The sequence below is a fragment of the Fringilla coelebs genome, assembly GCF_963513975.1.
Source record: "Fringilla coelebs genome assembly, chromosome: 37".
In the NCBI taxonomy this organism is placed as follows: domain Eukaryota; kingdom Metazoa; phylum Chordata; class Aves; order Passeriformes; family Fringillidae; genus Fringilla; species Fringilla coelebs.
The window spans coordinates 447,935-470,618 of NC_140063.1; the positions used below are offsets into that span (position 1 = coordinate 447,935).

At 60.8% G+C, this 22,684-nt stretch overlaps 2 protein-coding genes across 2 annotated transcripts; one reads left to right on the plus strand and one right to left on the minus strand.

Annotated features, from left to right (window-relative positions):
• Window positions 1-393: 393 nt before the first annotated feature.
• On the plus strand, window positions 394-11,736 carry SAE1 (SUMO1 activating enzyme subunit 1). Its single transcript, XM_084224427.1, is given in 10 exon segments — window positions 394-589; window positions 1,495-1,606; window positions 3,116-3,289; window positions 4,565-4,707; window positions 4,788-4,887; window positions 6,857-6,965; window positions 9,224-9,368; window positions 10,297-10,366; window positions 10,464-10,481; window positions 10,483-11,736. Coding segments are annotated over 10 exon segments (1,050 nt in total). The 5' UTR covers window positions 394-488; the 3' UTR covers window positions 10,561-11,736.
• Window positions 11,737-13,358: 1,622 nt separating this feature from the next.
• On the minus strand, window positions 13,359-18,265 carry LOC311164771 (uncharacterized protein). The gene is made up of 4 exons (XM_084224370.1): window positions 18,210-18,265; window positions 16,942-17,185; window positions 16,139-16,302; window positions 13,359-14,064 (listed from the first exon to the last, which is right to left on the minus strand). Exons 2-4 carry the CDS (start codon window positions 17,168-17,170, stop codon window positions 13,963-13,965), a joined length of 495 nt encoding a protein of 164 aa, XP_084080496.1. The 5' UTR covers window positions 17,171-17,185; window positions 18,210-18,265; the 3' UTR covers window positions 13,359-13,962.
• Window positions 18,266-22,684: the final 4,419 nt, after the last annotated feature.

The window sequence follows — 22,684 nt, forward strand, 5'->3', positions numbered from 1 at the left end:
GACGGAGATTGACGAAGCCGATGGGGGATGGCGGGAACGCCCGCGACGGGAGGAGGACGAGTCCATCTGAGTGTGGGAAGCGGGGGGGGAATAACATGGATTGTTCCACACGGCGCACGGCCAGGGCCCCAAAACCCATGCCCTCAGCCTCGCGTCGTCACACCGGGGTGAAACGGCGGCAGGAAAAACCTCTGGCCGTTCTTTTCTCCTGAGGGGCCGCGGGTACCGGGAGCGGATCCGGTGCGTCCCCCCCCGCCCGGCGCGATGTGGAGCGGCGGCGGGCGCGGGGGTTTGCGCGGGCCGCCAGGGGGCGCTGCGAGTTGCGTGAGGGGCTTAGAGGGGGCCGGGGGGTCGTGAGGGGCTTTGAGGGGCTTTGATGGCCCCTGAGGAGCTGTGAGGCGTCCAGAGGGGTTTGAAAGCTCGGAGGGGATTTTAGGGGTCGCGAGGGGCTTTGAGGGATCCTGAGGGTGGTCTCGGGGGCCGCCGCGATGGTGGAGAAGGACGAGTCCAGCCCCGGCGGCATCAGCGAGGAGGAGGCGGCTCAGTACGACCGGCAGATCCGGCTCTGGGGGCTCGAGGCGCAAAAAAGGTCGGTGGGACTGGAGGAGTTGTTGGGGGGGGGTAATTTAATGGGCTTTGGGGGCTTTATGGGTGGGTAAGAACCCTGTAGGAGCTTTAAGGGGGCTCTGTAGGGGCTCTTGGGGGTCCCTACAGGGGTCTGGGAGTCCATGTAGGGGTCTGGGGGGGTCCCCATAGGGGTTAGGGATGGCTCTGTAAGGGTCTGGGGGTTCCTATAGGGGTTAGGGGTGGCTCTGTGTGGTTTTGGGGGTTCCTATAGGGGTTAGGGGTGGCTCTGTGGGGTTTTGGGGGTTCCTATAGGGGTTAGGGGTGGTTCTGTGGGGATCTGGGGGTTCCTATAGGGGTTAGGGGTGGCTCTATGGGGTTTTGGGGGGTCCCCATAGGGGTTAGGGGTGGCTCTGTGTGGTTTTGGGGGTTCCTATAGGGGTTAGGGGTGGCTCTATGGGGATCTGGGGGTTCCTATAGGGGTTAGGGGTGGCTCTATGGGGTTTTGGGGGGTCCCTATAGGGGTTAGGGGTGGTTCTATGGGGTCTGGGGGTTCCTATAGGGGTTTGGGGTGGCTCTGTATGGTTTTGGGGGGTCCCCATAGGGGTTAGGGGTGCCTCTATGTGGTTTTGGGGGTTCCTATAGGGATTAGGGGTGGCTCTGTGTGGTTTTGGGGGGTCCCCATGGAGCTTTGGGGTGGCTCTGTAGGGGTCTGGGGGTCTCCATAGGGGTTAGGGATGGCTCTATGTTGTTTTGGGGGGTCCCCATGGAGGTTTGGGGTGGCTCTGTAGGGCTCTGGGGGTCCTTATTTGATCTTGGGGGTCCCCCCGGAGTATAGGGGTCCCTCCGTGGGGTTTTGGGGTCCCACATTCCCGTTCTTTGGGGTTTCCCTGGAGGATCAATCCTGGTTTTCCCCGGATCCCCCCACAGGTTGCGGGCGTCGCGGGTGCTGCTGGTGGGGCTGCGAGGGCTGGGGGCCGAGGTGGCCAAAAATCTCATCCTGGCCGGGGTCAGGGGCCTCACCCTGCTGGACCACCAACAGGTGAGGGGGGCACACACCTGGGAACGCACCTGGGCACAGCTGGGAGGCACCTGGGCACAGCTGGGAACCACCTGGGTACAGCTGGGAGGCACCTGGGCACACCTGGGAACCACCTGGGCACACCTGGGAACGCACCTGGGCACAGCTGGGAGGCACCTGGGCACATCTGGGAGGCAGCTGGGCACAGCTGGGAACCACCTGGGCACACCTCGGAGGCACCTGGGCACAGCTGGAAGGCACCTGGGCACACCTGGGAGGCAGCTGGGCACAGCTGGGAGGCAGCTGGGCACATCTGGGAACCACCTGGGCACAGCTGGGAGGCACCTGGGCACAGCTGGGAGGCACCTGGGCACATCTGGGAACCACCTGGGCACAGCTGGGAGGCACCTGGGCACAGCTGGGAGGCACCTGGGCACACCTGGGAGGCACCTGGGCACAGCTGGGAGGCACCTGAGAATTTCATCCCCTCCATCTTTGTGCTTTTCCCCTCACAAACATCCCCAAAATGTGGGAATTCCTGTGCCCCATTTCCCTGGAGCTGTGTTCCCTCTGTCCCCAGGTGTCCCCCGAGGATCCCAGAGCTGTGTCCCCTCTGTCCCCAGGTGTCCCCCGAGGATCCCAGAGCTCTGTCCCCAATGTCCCCTCTGTCCCCAGGTGTCCCCCGAGGACAGCCGTGCGCAGTTCCTGATCCCAGAGCTGTGTCCCCTCTGTCCCCAGGTGTCCCCCGAGGATCCCAGAGCTGTGTCCCCAATGTCCCCAATGTCCCCATGTCCCCAGGTGTCCCCCGAGGACAGCCATGCCCAGTTCCTGATCCCAGAGCTGTGTCCCCCAAGGATCCCAGAGCTGTGTCCCCATGTCCCCAGGTGTCCCCTCTGTCCCCAGGTGTCCCCCGAGGACAGCCGTGCGCAGTTCCTGATCCCAGAGCTGTGTCCCCAATGTCCCCATGTCCCCAGGTGTCCCCCGAGGACAGCCGTGCGCAGTTCCTGATCCCAGAGCTGTGTCCCCAATGTCCCCATGTCCCCAGGTGTCCCCCAAGGATCCCAGAGCTGTGTCCCCAATGTCCCCAATGTCCCCATGTCCCCAGGTGTCCCCCGAGGACAGCCGTGCGCAGTTCCTGATCCCAGAGCTGTGTCCCCAGGGGATCCCAGAGCTCTGTCCCCATGTCCCCAGGTGTCCCCTCTGTCCCCAGGTGTCCCCCGAGGACAGCCGTGCGCAGTTCCTGATCCCAGAGCTGTGTCCCCAATGTCCCCATGTCCCCAGGTGTCCCCCAAGTATCCCAGAGCTGTGTCCCCAATGTCCCCAGGTGTCCCCTCAGGATCCCAGAGCTGTGTCCCCAATGTCCCCAGGTGTCCCCTCAGGATCCCAGAGCTGTGTCCCCTCTGTCCCCAGGTGTCCCCCGAGGACAGCCGTGCGCAGTTCCTGATCCCAGAGCTGTGTCCCCAGGGGATCCCAGAGCTGTGTCCCCAATGTCCCCAGGGGATCCCAGAGCTGTGTCCCCTCTGTCCCCAGGTGTCCCCCGAGGACAGCCGTGCGCAGTTCCTGATCCCCGCGGGCTCCCTGGGCCGGAACCGGGCCGAGGCGTCGCTGGAGCGGGCGCAGAGCCTGAACCCCATGGTGGAGGTGAAGGCCGACCCCGAGAGCGTGGAGAGCAAACCCCACGAGTTCTTCACCCAGTTCGACGCGGTACCTGCGGGGCTGCCCCCCTTAGGGCATCTGGGGGGAACTGGGGGGGTTTGGGGGGGATTGTCAGGGGTTTGGGGGGGATTGGGGGGGATTGTCACGGGTTTGGGGGGGTTTGGGGGGGGTTTAGGGGGGATATTCCTGGGCTTGGGGGGGATTGTCACGGGTTTGGGGGGATTGTCACGGGTTTGGGGGGGATTGTCACGGGTTTGGGGGGATTTGGGGGGGATTGTCACGGGTTTGGGGGGATATTCCTGGGTTTGGGGGGAAATTCGTGGGTTTGGGGGGGATTGTCACGGGTTTGGGGGGGTTTGGGGGGATATTCGTGGGTTTGGGGGGGATTGTCACGGGTTTGGGGGGGATATTCCTGGGTTTGGGGGGGTTTTGGGGGGGATTGTCACAGGTTTGGGGGGGGATTGTCACAGGTTTGGGGGGGTTTGGGTGGGATTGTCATGGGTTTGGGGGGGATATTCCTGGGTTTGGGGGGCTCTGGGGGGATTATCACAGGTTTGGGGGGGATATGCCTGGGTTTGGGGGGGTTTGGGTGGGATTGTCACAGGTTTGGGTGGGATTGTCACAGGTTTGGGGGGATTATTCCTGGATTTGGGGGGATTATTCCTGGATTTGGGGGGGTTCGGATGGGATTGTCCCAGGTTTGGAGTGATTGTCCCATTTTTGGGCAGGATTGTCCCGTTTTTGGGCAGGATTATCCCATTCCAGAGTGTGATCACCTCATTTTGGGGTGGGATTGTCCCATTTTGGGGTGGAATCAGCTCATTTTGGGGTAGAATCCCCCCATTTTGGGGTTGAATCACCCATTTTGGTGTAGAATCCCCCCGTTTTAGGGTGGAATCACCCCATTTTTAGGTAGAATCATCCCATTTTGGGGTAGAATCGTCTCATTTTGGGGTAGAATCTCATTTTGGGGTAGAATCATCCCATTTTGGGGTAGAATCGTCCCATTTTGGGGTAGAATCGTCCCATTTTGGGGTAGAATTGTCCCATTTTGGGGTAGAATCGTCCCATTTTGGGGTAGAATCGCCCCATTTTGGGGTAGAATAATCTCATTTAGGGGTAGAATCGTCCCATTTTGGGGTAGAATTGTCCCATTTTGGGGTAGAATTGTCCCATTTTGGGGTAAAATTGTCCTATTTTGAGGTAGAATTACCCATTTTGGGCTACAATTTCCTTCTATCCCACTTTCCCTCTTCCCCATTCATCTTTTCCCCCATAAAACCCCCCAAAACCCAGATCTGAAATCCCAAATTTCCCCTCCAGGTGTGCCTGACCTGCTGCTCCAGGGAATCCATGGTGAGGATCAACCAGATCTGCCACAAAAACGGCATCAAGTTCTTCACCGGCGACGTCTTCGGCTACCACGGCTACATGTTCGCTGACCTGGGCCAGCACGAGTTCGTGGAGTGAGTTTTGGGGCAGAAACCCCAAAATCCTGGAGTTTTGGGGTGTTCCTGCTGGAATTCCTGCGTTTTTCCATCCTCAGGGAGAAGCCCAAGGTGGCCAAGGTGAGCTCAGGGGTGGAGGATGGACCTGAGGCCAAACGGGCCCGGCTGGAGCCGGCCGAGACCACCATGGTCAAAAAGGTCAGTGGGGACGTGACCCCAAAACCCCAAAAATCCTGGGATGGGCCCCAAAAACCTGGGATGGGCCCCAAAAACCTGGAATAAAACTTGGGATGGACCCCAAAACCAAACCCCAAATGAACTCGGCTGGAGCCGGCCGAGACCACCATGGTCAAAAAGGTCAGTGGGGATGGGATCCAAAACCCCAAAAACCTGGGATGGACCCCAAAAACCTCAGATGGACCCCAAAATCAAACCCCAAATGAACCTGGCTGCAGCCAGCCGAGACCACCATGGTCAAAAAGGTCAGTGGGGATGGGATCCAAAACCCCAAAAACCTCAGATGGACCCCAAAATCTGGGATAGACCCCAAAATCTGGGATGGATCCCAAACCCTGGGATGGACCCCAAACCCCTGGAATAAAACTTGGGATAGACCCCAAAACCCCTAGGGTGGATCCTAAAAATCTCTGCTGCTTCCTTCATTCTTTGGCAGCCCAAAGAGCTTTTAGGGTGGCTCTGGGTCCCTTCTAGGGTGACCCCAAGTCCCTTCTAGGGTGGCCCTGACCCCCCTGAGGTGGCCCTGCTCCCCCTGAGGTGGCCCTGAGCCCTTTGAGGTGGCCCCAAATATTTTAGGGTGGCCCTGACTCCTTTGAGGTGGCCCCAAGTCCCTTTCAGGGTGGCCCTGACCCCCCTGAGGTGGCCCTGAGCCCTTTTAGGGTGGCCCCAAGTCCCTTTGAGGTGGCCCCAAGTCCCTTTTAGGGTGGCCCCAAGTCCCTTTGAGGTGGCCCCAAGTCCCTTTTAGGGTGGCCCTGACCCCTTTTAGGTGGCCCCAAGTCCCTTTCAGGGTGGCCCTGACCCCCCTGAGGTGGCCCTGAGCCCTTTGAGGTGGCCCCAAATATTTTAGGGTGGCCCCAAGTCACTTTTAGGGTGGCCCTGACCCCTTTTAGGTGGCCCCAAGTTCCTTTTAGGGTGGCCCTGAGCCCTTTTAGGTTTCCCCAAGTCCCTTTTAGGGTGGCCCTGACCCTCCCCAGTGTCCCCAACCCCTCCCTGTCCCCTCCCAGCTGGAATTTCCTGCCCCCAGGATTTTGGGATTCCTTTGGGATTCCTTTGGGATTCCTTTGGGATTCCTTTGGGGTTTCTGGGGTGCTGGGAATGTCCCCTGGGAATGTCCCCTGCCTTGGGAATGTCCCCAGATGCCACCAGGAGCAGCTGCCGGGCCCTGATCCCGTGGGAATTCCTCGGGATGGGGTTTTGGGATTCCAGGGCCCCCAGGATGGGGCTGGGCTTTGGCCCTGACAATTCCCCAGTTCCTGAGCCCCTAAAACTGGGAGAATTCCCAGTTCCTGTTCCCCTAAAACTGGGAGAATTCCCAACTCCCTGCCTGGGGATCCCCCGAATTTTCTTCCCTTTCCCCAAACCCCAAATTCCCTTTTTTGCCCCAAAATCCTGCAGTTCTGCCGGCTTCAGGAGTTTCCATCATTCCCCCATACCCAAACCCCCCCTTCATGACCCAAAATCCTTTTTTTTTGCCCCCAAATCCCCATTTCCCCCCCCCCAAATGCCCTTTTTTGCTCAAAATCCCCATTTTTTGCCCCAAACCAGCACCTGCAGATCTTCCCACTGCAGGAATTTCCACCCTTCTCCTACACCAAAAATCTCGTATTTTTCACCCTCAAATCCCCATTTTTTGCCCGAAAATCCCTGGGTTTTCCCTTTCCCCCCCCACATGCCCTTTTTTCCTCAAAATCCCCATTTTTTACCCAAAATCTCCATTTTTTTCCCCAAACCAGCAGCTGCCGTTCTGCCCACTGTGGGAATTTCTACCCTTCTCCTACACCAAAAATCCCTTTTTTCCCCAAAAAATCCCTGATTTTTCCCCCCAAAATCCCCGTTTTTTTGCCCCAACCCCCTTGGTTTCCCCCCCATGATCCCCTTTTTGCCCCCCCATGGCCGTTTTTGCCCTAAATCGCCGTTTTTTGCCCCAAAGCAGCAGCTGCAGTTCTGCCCGCTGCGGGAGGCGCTGGCCGTGCAGTGGCGCGGGGAGGGGGCGGCGGCGGCGCTGCGGAGAACGGCCCCAGATTACTTCCTGCTGCAAGGTGGGTGTGACAGGGATGGGGACAGGGATGGGGACAGGGATGGGGACAGGGGACAGGGATGGGGACAGGGATGGGGACAGGGGACAGGGACAGGGACAGGGACAGGGGAGGGGGCGGCGGCGGCGCTGCGGAGAACGGCCCCGGATTATTTCCTGCTGCAAGGTGGGTGTGACAGGGATGGGGACAGGGGACAGGGGACAGGGACAGGGATGGGGACAGGGGACAGTGACAGGGACTGGGACAGGGATGGGGACAGGGGACAGGGATAGGGACAGGGACAGGGACAGGGGACAGGGACAGGGACAGGGGAGGGGGGTGGCGGCGGCGCTGCGGAGAACAGCCCCAGACTACTTCCTGCTGCAAGGTGGGTGTGACAGGGACAGGGGACAAGGACTGGGGACAGTGACAGGGATGGGGACAGGGGACAGTGACAGGGACAGGGGACAGGGACAGGGGAGGGGGCGGCGGCGGCGCTGCGGAGAATGGCCCCGGATTATTTCCTGCTGCAAGGTGGGTGTGACAGGGATGGGGACAGGGGACAGACGGACAGGGGACAGGGATGGGGACAAGGACAGGGGACAGGAGGGACAGGGACAGGGATGGGGCGCGGGGAGGGGGGCGGCAGCGGCGCTGCGGAGAACGGCCCCGGATTATTTCCTGCTGCAAGGTGGGTGTGACAGGGATGGGGACAGGGATGGGGACAGGGGATGGTGACAGGGAGAGGGGACAGGGACAGGGGACAGGGATGGGGACAGGGACAGGGACAGGGACAGTGACAGGGACAGTGGGGAGGGGGCGGCGGCGGCGCTGCGGAGAACGGCCCCGGATTATTTCCTGCTGCAAGGTGGGTGTGACAGGGACGGGGACAGGGGACAGACGGACAGGGGACAGTGACAGGGACAGGGGACAGGGATGGGGACAAGGACAGGGGACAGGGACAGGGGACAGGGTACAGGGATGGGGACAGGGACAGACGGACAGGGGACAGCAGGGACAGGGGACAGGGACAGTGACAGGGACAGGGGAGGGGGCGGCGGCGGCGCTGCGGAGAACGGCCCCGGATTATTTCCTGCTGCAAGGTGGGTGTGACAGGGATGGGGACAGGGGACAAGGACTGGGGACAGTGACAGGGATGGGGACAGGGGACAGTGACAGGGACAGGGGACAGGGACAGGGGAGGGGGGCGGCAGCGGCGCTGCGGAGAACGGCCCCGGATTATTTCCTGCTGCAAGGTGGGTGTGACAGGGATGGGGACAGGGATGGGGACAGGGGACAAGGACTGGGGACAGTGACAGGGACAGGGGACAGAGGACAGTGACAGGGACAGGGACAGAGACAGGGGAGGGGGCGGCGGCGGCGCTGCGGAGAACGGCCCCGGATTATTTCCTGCTACAAGGTGGGTGTGACAGGGATGGGGACAGGGATGGGGACAGGGGATGGTGACAGGGAGAGGGGACAGGGACAGGGACAGGGGACAGGGGACAGGGGACAGGGACAGGAGGGAAAGGCACTGGGACACGGACAGGGATAGGGACGGGGACAGCAGCAGCGACAGTGACAGTGTCCCTGTGTGTCTCCAGTGCTGCTCAGGGTCCGGACTGAGGTTGGCTGTGACCTGTGTGACAATGACAATGACAATAATGACAATGACAATGTCCCTTGTCCCCAGTGCTGTTGCAGTTCCGTTCCGAGGCTGGCCGTGACCCGTGTCCCCGCAGTGTCACCGAGGTGTCACAGTGACAATGACAATGACAATGTCCCTTGTCCCCAGTGCTGTTGCAGTTCCGTTCCGAGGCTGGCCGTGACCCGTGTCCCCGCAGTGTCACCGAGGTGTCACAGTGACAATGACAATGACAATGTCCCTTGTCCCCAGTGCTGTTACAGTTCCGTTCCGAGGCTGGCCGTGACCCGTGTCCCCGCAGTGTCACCGAGGTGACAATGACAGTGACATTGTCCCCATTTCAGTCCTGTTACAGTTCCGGTCCGAGGCTGGCCGTGACCCGTGTCCCCGCAGTGTCACCGAGGACTCGCAGTGACAATGACAATGACAATGTCCCCATTTCAGTCCTGTTACAGTTCCGTTCCGAGGCTGGCCGTGACCCGTGTCCCCGCAGTGTCACCGAGGTGACAATGACAATGACAATGTCCCCATTTCAGTCCTGTTACAGTTCCGTTCCGAGGCTGGCCGTGACCTGTGTCCCCGCAGTGTCACCGAGGTGTCACAGTGACAATGACAATGTCCCTTGTCCCCATTTCAGTGCTGTTGCAGTTCCGTTCCGAGGCTGGCCGTGACCCGTGTCCCCGCAGTGTCACCGAGGACTCGCAGCGCCTCCTGCGGCTGCGCCGGGAAGTGCTGGAGGCGCTGGGGGTGGGGGCGCAGCTGCTGCCGGAGCAGTTCCACAGGTGAGGGGACACCTGGGGGACACCTGGGCGGGGATGGGGACACCTGGGCAGGGCAGGGGACAGTTCCACAGGTGAGGGACACCTGGGCGGGGATGGGGACAGTTCCACAGGTGAGGGGACACCGAGGGGACACCTGGGCGGGGATGGGGACAGTTCCACAGGTGAGGGACACCTGGGCGGGGATGGGGACACCGAGGGGACACCTGGGCGGGGATGGGGACACCTGGACGGGGATGGGGACACCTGGTCAGGGCAGGGGACACACCTGGGTGGGGCAGGGGACACCTGGTCAGGGGCAGGGGACAATTGGGTGGGGCAGGGGACACACCTGGGTGGGGCAGGGGACACCTGGTCAGGGCAGGGGACACACCTGGGTGGGGCAGGGGACACCTGGTCAGGGCAGGGGACACACCTGGGTGGGGCAGGGGACACCTGGTCAGGGGCAGGGGACAATTGGGTGGGGCAGGGGACACACCTGGGTGGGGCAGGGGACACCTGGTCAGGGCAGGGGACACACCTGGGTGGGGCAGGGGACACACCTGGGTGGGGCAGGGGACACAGGAGGGAACACCTGGGTGGGGCAGGGGACACGGGAAGGGGACACAGAGGGGACAGGGGACAGTTCAATAGGTGAGGGGACATGGGAGAGGACACCTGGGCAGGGGAGGGAACAGGGGGCCCTTCCACAGGTGAGGGGACACCTGGACATGAAAGGGGACACGGGAGGGGACACCTCACAGGTGAGGGCACACCTGACACCTCACAGGTTTCAAGCCCCTTTTTTGGGGTGCAACCTCACGTTTTTCTCCCACTCCTTTCAGGGCTGAACCCTGGGGATTTCAGGGCACTCCCCCCCATTTTTTGGGGTGAAACCCCCGGATTTTGGCATTTCCCTGTTCCATTTTTCCTTTTTTTTTCCCCTTTTCAGCTTCTGTTTCTCGGAGATGGCCCCGGTGTGCGCCGTGGTCGGGGGCGTGCTGGGCCAGGAGGTGGTCAAGGTACGGCCTGGGGGGGTCTGGGGGGGATTTGGGGGGGTCTGGGGGCGTTTTGGGGGGTCCCCAAATCCCCCCTGTGACCCCCCTGTGTCCCCCCCAGGCTCTGTCCCAGCGGGACCCCCCCCCACAACAACTTCTTCTTCTTCGACGGCGTCCGGGGCCAGGGGATGGTGGAGTGCCTGGGACCCCCCAAATGAGGGACCCCCAAATTGGGGAGGGGTCCCCCAGGGGCACCCCAAATCCTGCAGGGGCTTTGGAGTGCCTGGGACCCCCCAGATGAGGGACCCCCAAATCGGGGAGGGATCCTGACCCATCCTGGAGGGGCTTTGGAGTGCCTGGGACCCCCCAAATGAGGGACCCCCCAATTGGGGAGGGGTCCCCCAGGGGCACCCCAAATCCTGCAGGGGCTTTGGAGTGCCTGGGACCCCCCAAATGAAGGACCCCAAATTGGGGAGGGGTCCTGAACCTCCCCCAGGGGCACCCCAAATCCTGGAGGGGCTTTGGAGTGCCTGGGACCCCCCAAATGAGGGACCCCCAAATTGGGGAGGGGTCCCCCAGGGGCACCCCAAATCCTGCAGGGGCTTTGGAGTGCCTGGGACCCCCCAAATGAGGGACCCCCAAATTGGGGAGGGGTCCTGAACCTCCCCAGGGGCACCCCAAATCCTGGAGAGGGCTTGGAGTGCCTGGGACCCCCCAAATGAGGGACCCCCCAATTGGGGAGGGGTCCCCCAGGGGCACCCCAAATCCTGCAGGGGCTTTGGAGTGCCTGGGACCCCCCAAATGAGGGACCCCCAAATTGGGGAGGGGTCCTGAACCATCCTGGAGGGGCTTTGGAGTGCCTGGGACCCCCCAAATGAGGGACCCCAAATTTGGGGAGGGGTCCTGATCTATCCTGGAAGGGCTTTGGAGTGCCTGGGACCTCCCAAATGAGGGACCCCAAATTGGGGAGGGGTCCTGAACCTCCCCCAGGGGCACCCCAAATCCTGGAGGGGCTTCGGAGTGCCTGGGACCCCCCAAAATGAGGGACCCCAAATTTGGGGAGGGGTCCTGAACCATCCTGGAGGGGCTTTGGAGTGCCTGGGACCCCCCAAATGAGGGACCCCCAAATCGGGGAGGGGTCCTGACCCATCCTGGAGGGGCTTTGGAGTGCCTGGGACCCCCCAAATGAGGGACCCCCAAATTTGGGGAGGGGTCCTGAACCTCCCCCAGGGGCACCCCAAATCCTGGAGGGGCTTTGGAGTGCCTGGGACCCCCTAAATGAGGGACCCCCAAATTGGGGAGGGGTCCTGACCCATCCTGGAGGGGCTTTGGAGTGCCTGGGACCACCCAAATGAGGGACCCCAAATTTGGGGAGGGGGTTTGGGGTGCCCTGAACCCCCTCAGGGCTTTAGGGGAGGGGGTTTGGGGGGTCCTGATCCCCTCAGGGAGGGGTTTGGGGGGGTCCTGGCCCCCCCCAAGGGGCCCCCCAAAATTTGGGGAGGGTTTTGGGGGTCCTGCCCCCCCAGGTTTCAGGGGAGGGGGCTGGAAGGGGTTAATCAATAAAGGATTTCCTAGAAAATCGTGGCTGGTTTTGGGGTCGGGAAAAGGGGGGGAGGGGATGATGCTGAGACCCCAAAATGGGGTGAACCCCAAAATTTGGGGGGCTCTGAAATCCCAGAGAAATCCCCCAAAATCCCATAAATCCCCCAAATCCCACAGACCCCCCCCAAAATCCCATAAATCCCAAAATCCTACAAACACCCCAAAATCTTACAAACCCCCCAAAATCCCACAGACCCCCTAAAATCCTTCAGACCCCAAAACTCCCCAAAATCCCTTAAAACCCCCAAATCCTCCAGGCCCCAAAATCCCATAAATGCCCCAAAATCCTACAAACCCCCCAAACCTCATAAATGCCCCCAAAATCCCCCAAACCCCCCAAAATGGTTCAGACCCCAAAACCGCCCAAATCCCATAAACCCCCCAAATCCTACAGACACCCCAAAATCCTTCAAACCCCAAAACCGCCCAAAATTCCATAAACCCCCCCAAAATCCCATAAATCCCCCAAAATCCTACAAACCCCCCAAACCTCGTAAATGCCCCAAAATCCCCCAAACCCCCCAAAATCCTTCAGACCCCAAAATCCGATAAACCCCCCAAAATGCCCCAAATCCCACAGACCTCCCCAAAATCCTTCAAACCCCAAAACCCCCCCAAAATCCCATAAACCCCCCAAAATCCCCCAAATCCCACAGACCCCCCAAAATCCCATAAACCCCCCAAAATCCCCCAAACCCCCAAAATCCCATAAACCCCCCTAAATCCCCCAAACCTCCAAAATCCCATAAACCCCCCAAAATCCCATAAATCCCCCAAACCCCCATAAACCCTCCAAAATCCCCCAAATCCTACAGACCCCCCAAAACCCCCTAAAATCCCATAAACCCCCCAAAATTCCCCAAACCCCCAAAATCCCATAAACCCTCCAAAACCCCCCAAATCCTACAGACCCCCCCAAATCCCACAGACCCCCCAAAACCCCCAAAACCCCATAAGCCCCCCAAAATCCCATAAATCCCCCCAAAATCCCCAAACCCGGCTGTGTTCGATCGATTTTATTGCAAACAAAAGTACAAAAAACGAGGATCCCTCCCCCCCCACCCCAAAAATTCCTGTACAGACCCCAAAAAAATGTACAGACCACCCCAAAAAAATGTACAGACCACCCCAAAAAAATGTACAGACCGCCCCAAAATTGTACAGGAACCCCAAAAATTTGTACAGGACCCCAATAATTTACAGCCCCCCGAAATGTACAGCGCCCTATGTACAGCCTATGTACAATGTACAGCATCTACAGCCCCTCCCCCTCCCGGGGGGCTTTTTTTGGGGTTCACCCCCCCCCAAGCATCATCCGGGGGGGATCCCCAAAAATTCCCGCTCCCCAAAATCGCCCCCACCCCAAAAAAAAACCCCAAATCCCCTCCCCCCCCCCAATTTACAGCCCTGGAGGGGTTGGGGGGGAATTTGGGGGGGTCCAGGGGGGATTTGGGGGTTCCCCTCCCCCGTATAAAAAATTTTGGGGGGTGGTCCTGACCCCCCTCCCCCTCCCCAGCACCATTTTGGGGGGGTTCCCCCCTTTATTTCACCCCTAAAAAAAACCCCAAAAATGGAAATTTACACCCCAAAAATGGAAATGTACACCCCAAAAAATCAATGTACACCCCAAAAAATCAATGTACACCCCCTCATTTACACCATTTACAGACCCCTGCTTTGATAAGGGGGGGATCCCCCCTTCCTGCCACATTTTTGGGGGGTCCCGGCCCAATTTTGGGGACCCCCCTCCCTCAATTTTGAGGACCCCCCCTCAATTTTCCTACCCCCCCCCGCCCCCATTAATAAATTACCCCAAATAAATACAACCAAAGGGGGGGGTGGGCGCTACCAACCCCGATTCGGGGGGGGTTTGTGCTTTGTGCTCCCTTTGTGGGGGATTCCCTCCTGTGAGCGTCCCGCGGGTTCCTCCACGTGTTCCTGGGTTCCTCCAGCTGTTCCCCAGGTGTTTTCCAGCTGTTTCCAGGTGTTCTCCAGGTGTTCTCCAGGTGTGCTCGCGGTCAGTTCCCCCCTCTGGCCGCCAGGGGCGCTGCGGGCGCGGCCCCGAGCCAGGGCGCCACCCAGCGGAAGAGCGGCCCCCAGAAGAGCCCCCGGCCGCGGCGCTGCGGGACCGATTGCCATTAATTAATCCCTTAATTAACGCCGCCAATTAGCGCCACCCGCCCGCCCCGCCCCTCAGAACCCAGCCCTGGCAGCGGGAGTTGCAACGGCGCAGCTGGGATGGGGAAAAAAGTGAATTTTGGGGGGGTGTCACACCCAAAAAAAGGGAGTTCAGCCCAATTTTGGGGCTGTTTATTAAAGTTTTGGGGGTATTTATTAAAGTTTTGGGGCTCATCCCTAAATATTTTGGGAGTTTTCCCTAAATTCGGGGAATTTCACTCAAATTCCAGCCTTTCCCACCCCCCAAAATCCAGCCTTGGCTGCAGGGGGTGGAATGGCGGAGCTGAAATGGGGAAAAAACTGAATTTTGGGGTTTTTAACCCAAAAAAGTTGCCTCAAGGGGCGCGTCCCGCCCAATTTTGGGTGTCCCCGTTACATTTTAGGGCGTCTCCCCCAAATTTTGGGGCGTTCCCCCAAATTCCAGCCTCTCCCACCCTCCAAAGTCCAGCCCTGAGGAGAAAAACTTGGAGGAATTGGGGGGAAAAAAGCAAATTTTGGGGATTGTCCCTAAAAAATTCCCCTCGGGGGCGTGTCCTGCTTCATTTTGGGGTGTCCCCTCCAAATTCTGGGGTGTTCCCATTAAATTTTGGGGTTTTCCTGTCAATTTTAGGATCTCCCAACCCCAAAAAAGTCAAAAAACACCAGAAGTGACACCAGGAATGGGCTGGGGGAGGAAATTCCTCTAGAATTTCTCAAAAAATTCCCAAAATTCCACATTTCCACCCAAATTTTGGCGTGTCCCCCTCAAACTTTCCAGCTCCACCCCGAATTTTTGGGGTGCACCCCCCAAATTCTGAGATAACCCCAGCAGAGACAAAATTTTTTGGGTTCCCCCCTGAATTTTTCACTTCCCACCCAAATTTTGGGGCGCCCACCCCAAATTTTTTGCTCCCACCCAAATTTTGGGGTATCCCCGCCTCACTTTTCCAATTCCCACCCAAATTTTGGGGCGTCTCCCCTAAAACTTTTTGGGGTTCACCCCCCAAATTTTGGGACCATCCCAACAGGGAGAATTTTTGCTTTTCCACCGTAAAATTTTTCATTTCCCACCCAAATTTTTTGCTCCCCACCCAAATTTTGGGGTATCCCCGCCCCACTTTTTTAATTCCCACTCAATTTTTGGGGGGTCTCCCCTAAAACTTTTAGGGGTGCACCCCCCAAATTTCAGGACAATCCCAACAGGGAGAATTTTTCGCTTTTCCCCCATAAAATTTTTCATTTCCCACCCAAATTTTTTCATTTCCCACCCAAATTTTGGGGTATCCCTGCCCCACTTTTTGCATTCCCCCCCAATTTTTGGGGTGTCTCCCCTAAAACTTTTAGGGGTTCACCCCCCAAATTTCGGGTCAATCCCAACAGGGAGAATTTTTCACTTTTCCCCCATGAATTTTTTCATTTCCCACCCAAATTTTTTCCACTCCCCACCCAAATTTTGGGGTATCCCCGCCCCACTTTTTGCATTCCCCCCCAATTTTTGGGGTGTCTCCCCTAAAACTTTTTGGGGTTCACCCCCCAAATTTCGGGTCAATCCCAACAGGGAGAATTTTTTGCTTTTCCCCCGTAAAATTTTTGATTTCCCACCCAAATTTTTTCATTTCCCACCCAAATTTTTTGCTCCCCACCCAAATTTTGGGGTATCCCCGCCCCACTTTTTTAATTCCCACTCAATTTTTGGGGCGTCTCCCCTAAAACTTTTAGGGGTGCACCCCCCAAATTTTGGGACCATCCCAACAGGGAGAATTTTTGCTTTTCCACCGTAAAATTTTTCATTTCCCACCCAAATTTTTTGCTCCCCACCCAAATTTTGGGGTATCCCCGCCCCACTTTTTTAATTCCCACCCAAATTTTGGGGCGTCTCCCCTAAAACTTTTTGGGGTGCACCCCCCAAATTTCGGATCAATCCCAGCAGGGAGAATTTTTCGCTTTTCCCCAATAAATTTTTCATTTCCCACCCAAATTTTTTCATTTCCCACCCAAATTTTGGGTGTTTTGGGGTGTTTTGGGGTCCCCCCTCACCTGGCGCTCGTAGCTGTGCTGGAAGGCGTCCCCCAGGAGCCTCAGGCGCGCCCCCAAAATCTGCTCGGGGCTGGGGGGGGCGGCGGGGGGGGCGGCTCCGGGCAGGTGCCCGTTGGGGACGGCCCCCCCCTCAATTTGGGGGGGCTCCGAGGGGCCGAAATCACCTGGGGAGGGGGGGGAGGGGGAAGGTCAGGGTGAGCCACGCCCCCTCCCTCCCAAAAAAGTGGGGAGGGGGTTGGGTATGGAATGGGACCCCCCAAAAGTGAGGGGGACCCCCCCACCCATCACCCTCAGGAATTGGGGGATCCCCCCCCTCAGCTATGGGATTGGGGACCCCCCCACCCTCATAAATTGGGGACCCCTCCCCAGAACTGGGACCACGCCCCCCCCGAAATTGGGAACCGCCCCCTCCCCAGAAATTGGGACCCCCCCCAATGGGATTGGGGACCCCCCCCCCAAAATTTTGGGATCGCCCCCTAAAAGAATTGGGGACCCCCCCCCATAAATTGGGACCCCCCACCATAAATTAGGGGCCCCTCCCACAGGAATTGGGGACCCCCCATAAATTAGGGACCCCTGATGGAATTGGGGACCCCCCCCCCATAAATTGGGACCCCCTCCCCACATGTTACCCCTCCCCACGGGAATTGGGGACCCCCCCCATAAATTTGGACCCCTGATGGGATTGGGGACCCCCCCCCATAAATTGGGACCCCTGATGGGGTTCGGGACCCCCCCCCATAAATTGGGACCCCTGATGGGATTGAGGACCCCCCCCCAAATCGCCCCCCCCCAGCACTCACCGTGTGCCCCCCACCCATAGAACCCAAACTCCGGGGGGGTCCCGGGGGGATCCCCGCGTCCTCCGCAGCTCAGGCGCGTTGGGGAGGGGTCCCGGGGGTCGCCCCCTCCTCTATTGGGGGGGTGGTCGTGCGTAGGGGGGGCCCCCCCCCCGCCCCCCCCGCAGGCGGGGTGCGAGGGGAGGGGGGCTGGGGGCTCCCCGAGGGTCCCTTCCCGCAGCGGTCTGGCCATCGCTCCCGGGGGGCTCTGTGAGGTGGGAGAGACACCCCCAAATTGAGTCTGGGGTCTCATTGAGATGAGCGGGGGGGGGGATCCCCCCAAACCGCGCCCCCCCCCCAAAATAAAACCTGCAGCGCGTGCGGCGGCCGGCAGGGGGCGCGCTGCGAGCGGGCGCTGTTTGTAAACAAACCGGGAGCGACCCCCGCGTGTCCCCCCCCGGCGACCCCCGAGCGAACCCCCGGGGACCCCAACCCCGCCCGAGCCGGGGGGGCTCGGCCCGGACCCCCCCCCGAGGGGTTCAGCCCCCCCAAACCCCCCCGGGAGGGTCCGAGCCCCCCCCCCCCCCACCCCCCGGCCATGTGCGGTGTCGCTGTCACCCCCCCCAAGCTGTCCCCGCGTCCCCCCCGTCCCACCTTGGGGTCCCCCCCTGCACCCCCGTGTCTCCCCCACCCCACCTTGTGTCCCCTCCCTGTCCCCCTCCCCAAATTTGGGGATCGATCCCCCCCCTCAATTTTAGGCACCCCCCCTTCACTCGTGGCACCCCCTCAATTGAGGACGCCCCCCCTTTAATTTGGGGACCCCCCTCAATTTAAGGACCCCCCTCAATTTAAGGACCCCCCCTCAATTTTTGGGCACCTCAATTTGTGCGACCCCACCTTCAAATTGGAGGACCCCCCCCTCAATTTTGGGGACCCCCCCCCCGTCCCCTCGTGGCTGTCCCCGCTGTCCCCTCCCTGTCCCGCGCGGGTCCCTCCCCCCCCTTCCCTCTCAATCTTCGGGACCCCCCCTCAATTTAAGGACCCCCCCCCAATTTACCGGGACCCCCTCCTCAATTCCTGACCTCCCCCCTCCATTTTACGACCCCTCCCCACCCTTCCCCCCCCCTCCAGGTGTCCCCCCCAAGTGCCACCCCCGCGTGTCCCCCTGTCCCCACCGCCCCCCCCACGACGACCCCCGCCCTTCCCCCATCCCGGGGGTCTCCCCCACCCCTCCCCCACTGCCGGTGACCCCCGGACCCCCCGGGACCCCCCCGGGACCCCCCCCCACTCACGGCAGCCGCATGAACCGCTCGGGACGGGCGCGTTCGGCACCGCCGGCACCGGCTCGAGCCTCGGCCACGCCCACGCGTGACGTCACCGCCCGCCCGTGACGTCACCGCCCCGCCCCGCCCCGGACAAGTTCGGGCTTGTGCGACCGCCGAGTTGGGGGGGGGGGGGGGGGGAATTTGGGGGAGGGGGATTTTTGGGGGGGATCCCCCTCCCCAAATTGGGTTCGACCCCTCCCCCGCTCCGGGAGGTTTCACCCCAAAAAAATTCCAAAAAATCACAGCGCGACCCCCGCCAGAAATTTGGGGCGCCCCCCGAAATGCTTTGCCCCAAATGGGACTCCCCCCCCCAAAAAATAAAGTGAGACCCCCCCCCAAATTCTGCCAAACTCCTCAAACCGCGCCCCCCCCCAAATAAAATCTCAAATTCCCGCCGATCTAAACCGCGACCCCCCCTCAAAACCGGGCACACCCCAAAAGTGCGACCCCCCCAAAACAACGACCCCCACCCCCCAAAAGTGCGACCCCCCCCCAAGCCAACGCCCCCCCCCCCCCAATCCCAGCCGTGCCCCACGTGGGTCCCCCCCCACCCCCTCCCCAAAGCCGGGGGTCCCTCCCCGCCCCCACTCGGGGTTTTCCCACCCCCTCCCCCCCCTCCCTCCCCCTCCCCATTTTGGGGGGGGGGTCCCGGGGCGGTCCCGGGGTCGCCGCAGCCACTCAGCCGCCGCCCCCCCCCCGTTTCCAGGCGAAGCTGCGGCCGCCGCCGCCCCGGTAACAGCGCGCGGGGCCAACCAGGCGCCGCCGCCGCCGCCAGACCCCGCCCGCGACCCCCGCGACCCCCGGGACCCCCCCCAGGACCCCCCAAAAACCGGGGCGGGGGGGGCGCCCCGTGACCTTTGACCTCTGACCGAGCCGGGGCTCCCCCTCCCCTCCCCCCCCCCGCGCTCCCCCCCCCTCCCCTTGGGCGGCGGCCACGCCCCCCCGGCCCGCGCGCTGCCGCGCTGAGCGGTGATTGGCTGGCGGCGGTGGGGGAGCAGCCAATCAGAGAGCGCGGCGGTTGCTGTCTCCAGCGGAGCGCGGGAGAGAGAGCGCGGGAAAAAGGGGGGGGGCGGGGACAGGTGAGAGAGGGGACAGGTGAGAGGGGACAGAGGAGACAGGTGAGAGGGGACAGGTGAGAGAGGGGACAGGTGAGAGAGGGGACAGGTGAGGGGACAGAGGGGACAGGTGAGAGAGGGGACAGGTGAGAGAGGGGACAGGTGAGAAGGGACAGGTGAGAGAGGGGACAGAGGGGACAGGTGAGGGGACAGGGGACAGGTGAGAGAGGGGACAGGGGACAGATGAGGGGACAGAGGGGACAGGTGAGAGAGGGGACAGGGGAGGGGACAGAGGGGACAGGTGAGAGAGGGGACAGGTGAGGGGACAGAGGGGACAGGTGAGAGAGGGGACAGGTGAGGGGACAGAGGGGACAGGTGAGAGAGGGGACAGAGGGGACAGGTGAGAGAGGGGACAGGTGAGAGAGGGGCCAGGTAAGGGGACAGGGACAGGTCAGAGAGGGCACAGGGACAGCTCTGGGACAGGTGTGAGCTGCAGGGCCAGGTGCAGGTGAGGTGACAGGTACAGCCCCAGGCACAGGTGTGGCCTGCACTCGGCTGTGGGGACAGGTGTGGGGACAGGTGTGGGGACAGGTACCGGCCGTAGGTACAGGTCCAGCTGGAGCTGCCAGGGGTGGGCAGCACCCGCAGGTGTCAATACAGGTGTGAATACAGGTGTGAATACAGGTGTCAATACAGGGTTCAATACAGGTGTCAATACAGGTGTGAATACAGGTACAGGTACAGGTGTTAATGCAGGTGTCAATACAGGTGTCAATACAGGTGTCAATACAGGTGTTAATACAGGTACAGGTACAGGTGTCACTACAGGTACAGGTACAGGCACCTGCACAGGTGTGACTGTGCCACAGGTCCCGCTATAGGTGGGACTGTTTCCCCCCCCAGTCCCCCCAATTTCCCCTCCAGTTATTCCCAGTTTCCCCCCCAATTCCCCCCAGTTCTTCCCAGTTTCCCGTATCAATCCCCCCCAGTTTCCCCCCAGTTATTCCCAGTTTCTCCCGTTTTCCCCCCCAGTTTCCTCCCGAATTATTCCCAGTTTCCCCCCGCCCAGTTCCCCCCAGTTATTCCCAGTTTCCCCCTAGTTTGCCCCCCAGTTCCCCCCCAGTTATTCCCAGTTATTCCCACTTTCCCCCCCAGTTTCCCCCCAGTTTCCCCCTAGTTTCCCCCCCAGTTTCCCCCCAGTTTCCCCCCACTTTCCCCCCCAGTTTCCCCAAGTTATTCCCAGTTCCCCCCCCACTTTCCCCCCAGTTATTCCCAGTTATTCCCAGTTCCCCCCCAAGTCCCCCACAGTTATTCCCACTTTCCCCCCCAGTTCCCCCCCAGTTTCCCCCCAGTTATTCCCAGTTATTCCCAGTTATTCCCACTTTCCCCCCCAGTTTCCCCCCCAGTTTCCCCCCCAGTTATTCCCAGTTATTCCCACTTTCCCCCCCACGGTTTCCCCCCCATTTCCCCCCCAGTTATTCCCAGTTATTCCCAGTTATTCCCACTTTCCCCCCCAATTTCCCCCACGGTTTCCCCCTCAGTTTCCCCCCAGTTATTCCCAGTTATTCCCAGTTATTCCCAGTTATTCCCAGTTATTCCCAGTTATTCCCACTTTCCCCCCCAGTTCCCCCCCAGTTTCCCCCCCAGTTCCCCCCCAGTTATCCCCAGTTATTCCCACTTTCCCCCCCACTTTCCCCCCCACTTTCCCCCCCAGTTATTCCCAGTTATTCCCACTTTCCCCCCCAGTTCCCCCCCAGTTTCCCCCCAGCCCCGCCTGGCCCCGCCCCCGGCGCCGCGCGCGCCCCAGCTCAGCCAATCAGCGGCCGCGGCCGCGGCCAGAGCCGCAGCTGCCATGGAGACAGCCGGGGGGCGGGGCCGGATCAGCCACGCCCATCGCCTGCCCCGTGGGCACGCCCAGAGTGGGAGGGGCGAGGCGGAGCCACGCCCACGAATGGGGGAGTGAGGCTGGGCCTGGGGACGCGGGAGGGACAGACGGACAGAGGGACAGACAGACAGAGAAGGGACAGAGGGACAGACGGACAGAGGGACAGAGAAGGGACAGAGGGACAGAGAAGGGACAGAGGGACAGAGGGACAGAGAAGGGACAGACGGACAGAGTGACAGAGGGACAGAGAAGGGACAGAGGGACAGACGGACAGACGGACAGAGGGACAGAAGGGACAGAGGGACAGACGGACAGAGGGACGGACGGATGGAGGAACAGAGAAGGGACAGAGGGACAGAGAAGGGACAGAGAAGGGACAGATGGACAGAGGGACAGAGAAGGGACAGAGGGACGGACGGACAGAGGGACACGGGGGGACAGAGAAGGGACAGAGGGACAGAGAAGGGACAGAGGGACAGACGGACAGAGAAAGGACAGAGGGACAGACGGACAGAGGGACAGAGGGGACAGAGGGACAGAAGGGACAGAGGGACAGAGAAGGGACAGAGAGACAGACGGACAGAGGGACAGAAGGAACAGAGGGACAGACGGACGGACGGACAGAGGGACAGAAGGGACAGAAGGACAGACGGACGGACGGACAGAGGGACAGAGAAGGGACAGAGGGACAGAGAAGAGGACAGAGGGACAGAGAAGGGACAGAGGGACAGACGGACAGAGGAACAGAGGGACAGAGAAGGGACAGGAGGGGGGACAGCGGGACAGACGGACGGGGGTTGATAGGGGGACAGACGGACAGAGAAGGGGGACAGAGGGACAGGGGGACATGGAGGGGACACTGTGGGACAGACGGACATGGGGGGGACAGAGGGACACGGGGGGGACAGAATGGGACACGGGGACATCGCAGGCCAGGCCTGGAGTGACACAAAGCCCAGCTTGGGGACACCGAGGGGACATTGAGGGGACACCGGTGCCACCTCCAGGGGGTGACAGAGGTGCCACCAACAGGAGGTGACACCGCCGGGGGTGACAGAAGTGCCACCAATAGGGGGTGACATTGCCCGGGGGGTGACAAAAGTGACGAGGGGACACCTGACACCTCCAGGGGGTGACAGAGATGCCACCAACCCGAGGTGACACCGCTTGGAGGCGACAGAAGTGCCACCAACAGGAGGTGGCACTGCCAGGGGGTGACAGAAGTGCCACCAACAGGGGGTGACACTGCCCGGGGGTGGCCGGGGGGTGACAAAAGTGACGAGGGGACACCGGTGCCACCTCCAGGGGGTGACAGAGGTGCCATCAACAGGAGGTGGCACCACCGGGGGGTGACAGAAGTGCCACCAACCCGAGGTGACACCGCTTGGAGGTGACAGAAGTGCCATCAATAGGGGGTGACATTGCCCGGGGGGTGACAAAGGTGACGAGGGGACACCGGTGCCACCTCCAGGGGGTGACAGAGGTGCCACCAACAGGAGGTG

What these genes read in the sequence shown, in the direction of transcription:
- LOC311164771 (XM_084224370.1), bottom strand. Translation starts at nt 17,170, where the DNA reads ATGGCCAGACCGCTGCGGGAAGGGACCCTCGGGGAGCCCCCAGCCCCC. An exon ending in CTATGGGTGGGGGGCACACG is followed by an intron (nt 16,303 to 16,941) that starts GTGAGTGCTGGG and finishes CCCCCTCCCCAG; the next exon opens with GTGATTTCGGCCCCTCGGAG. An exon ending in AGCACAGCTACGAGCGCCAG is followed by an intron (nt 14,065 to 16,138) that starts GTGAGGGGGGAC and finishes TCGGTCCCGCAG; the next exon opens with CGCCGCGGCCGGGGGCTCTT.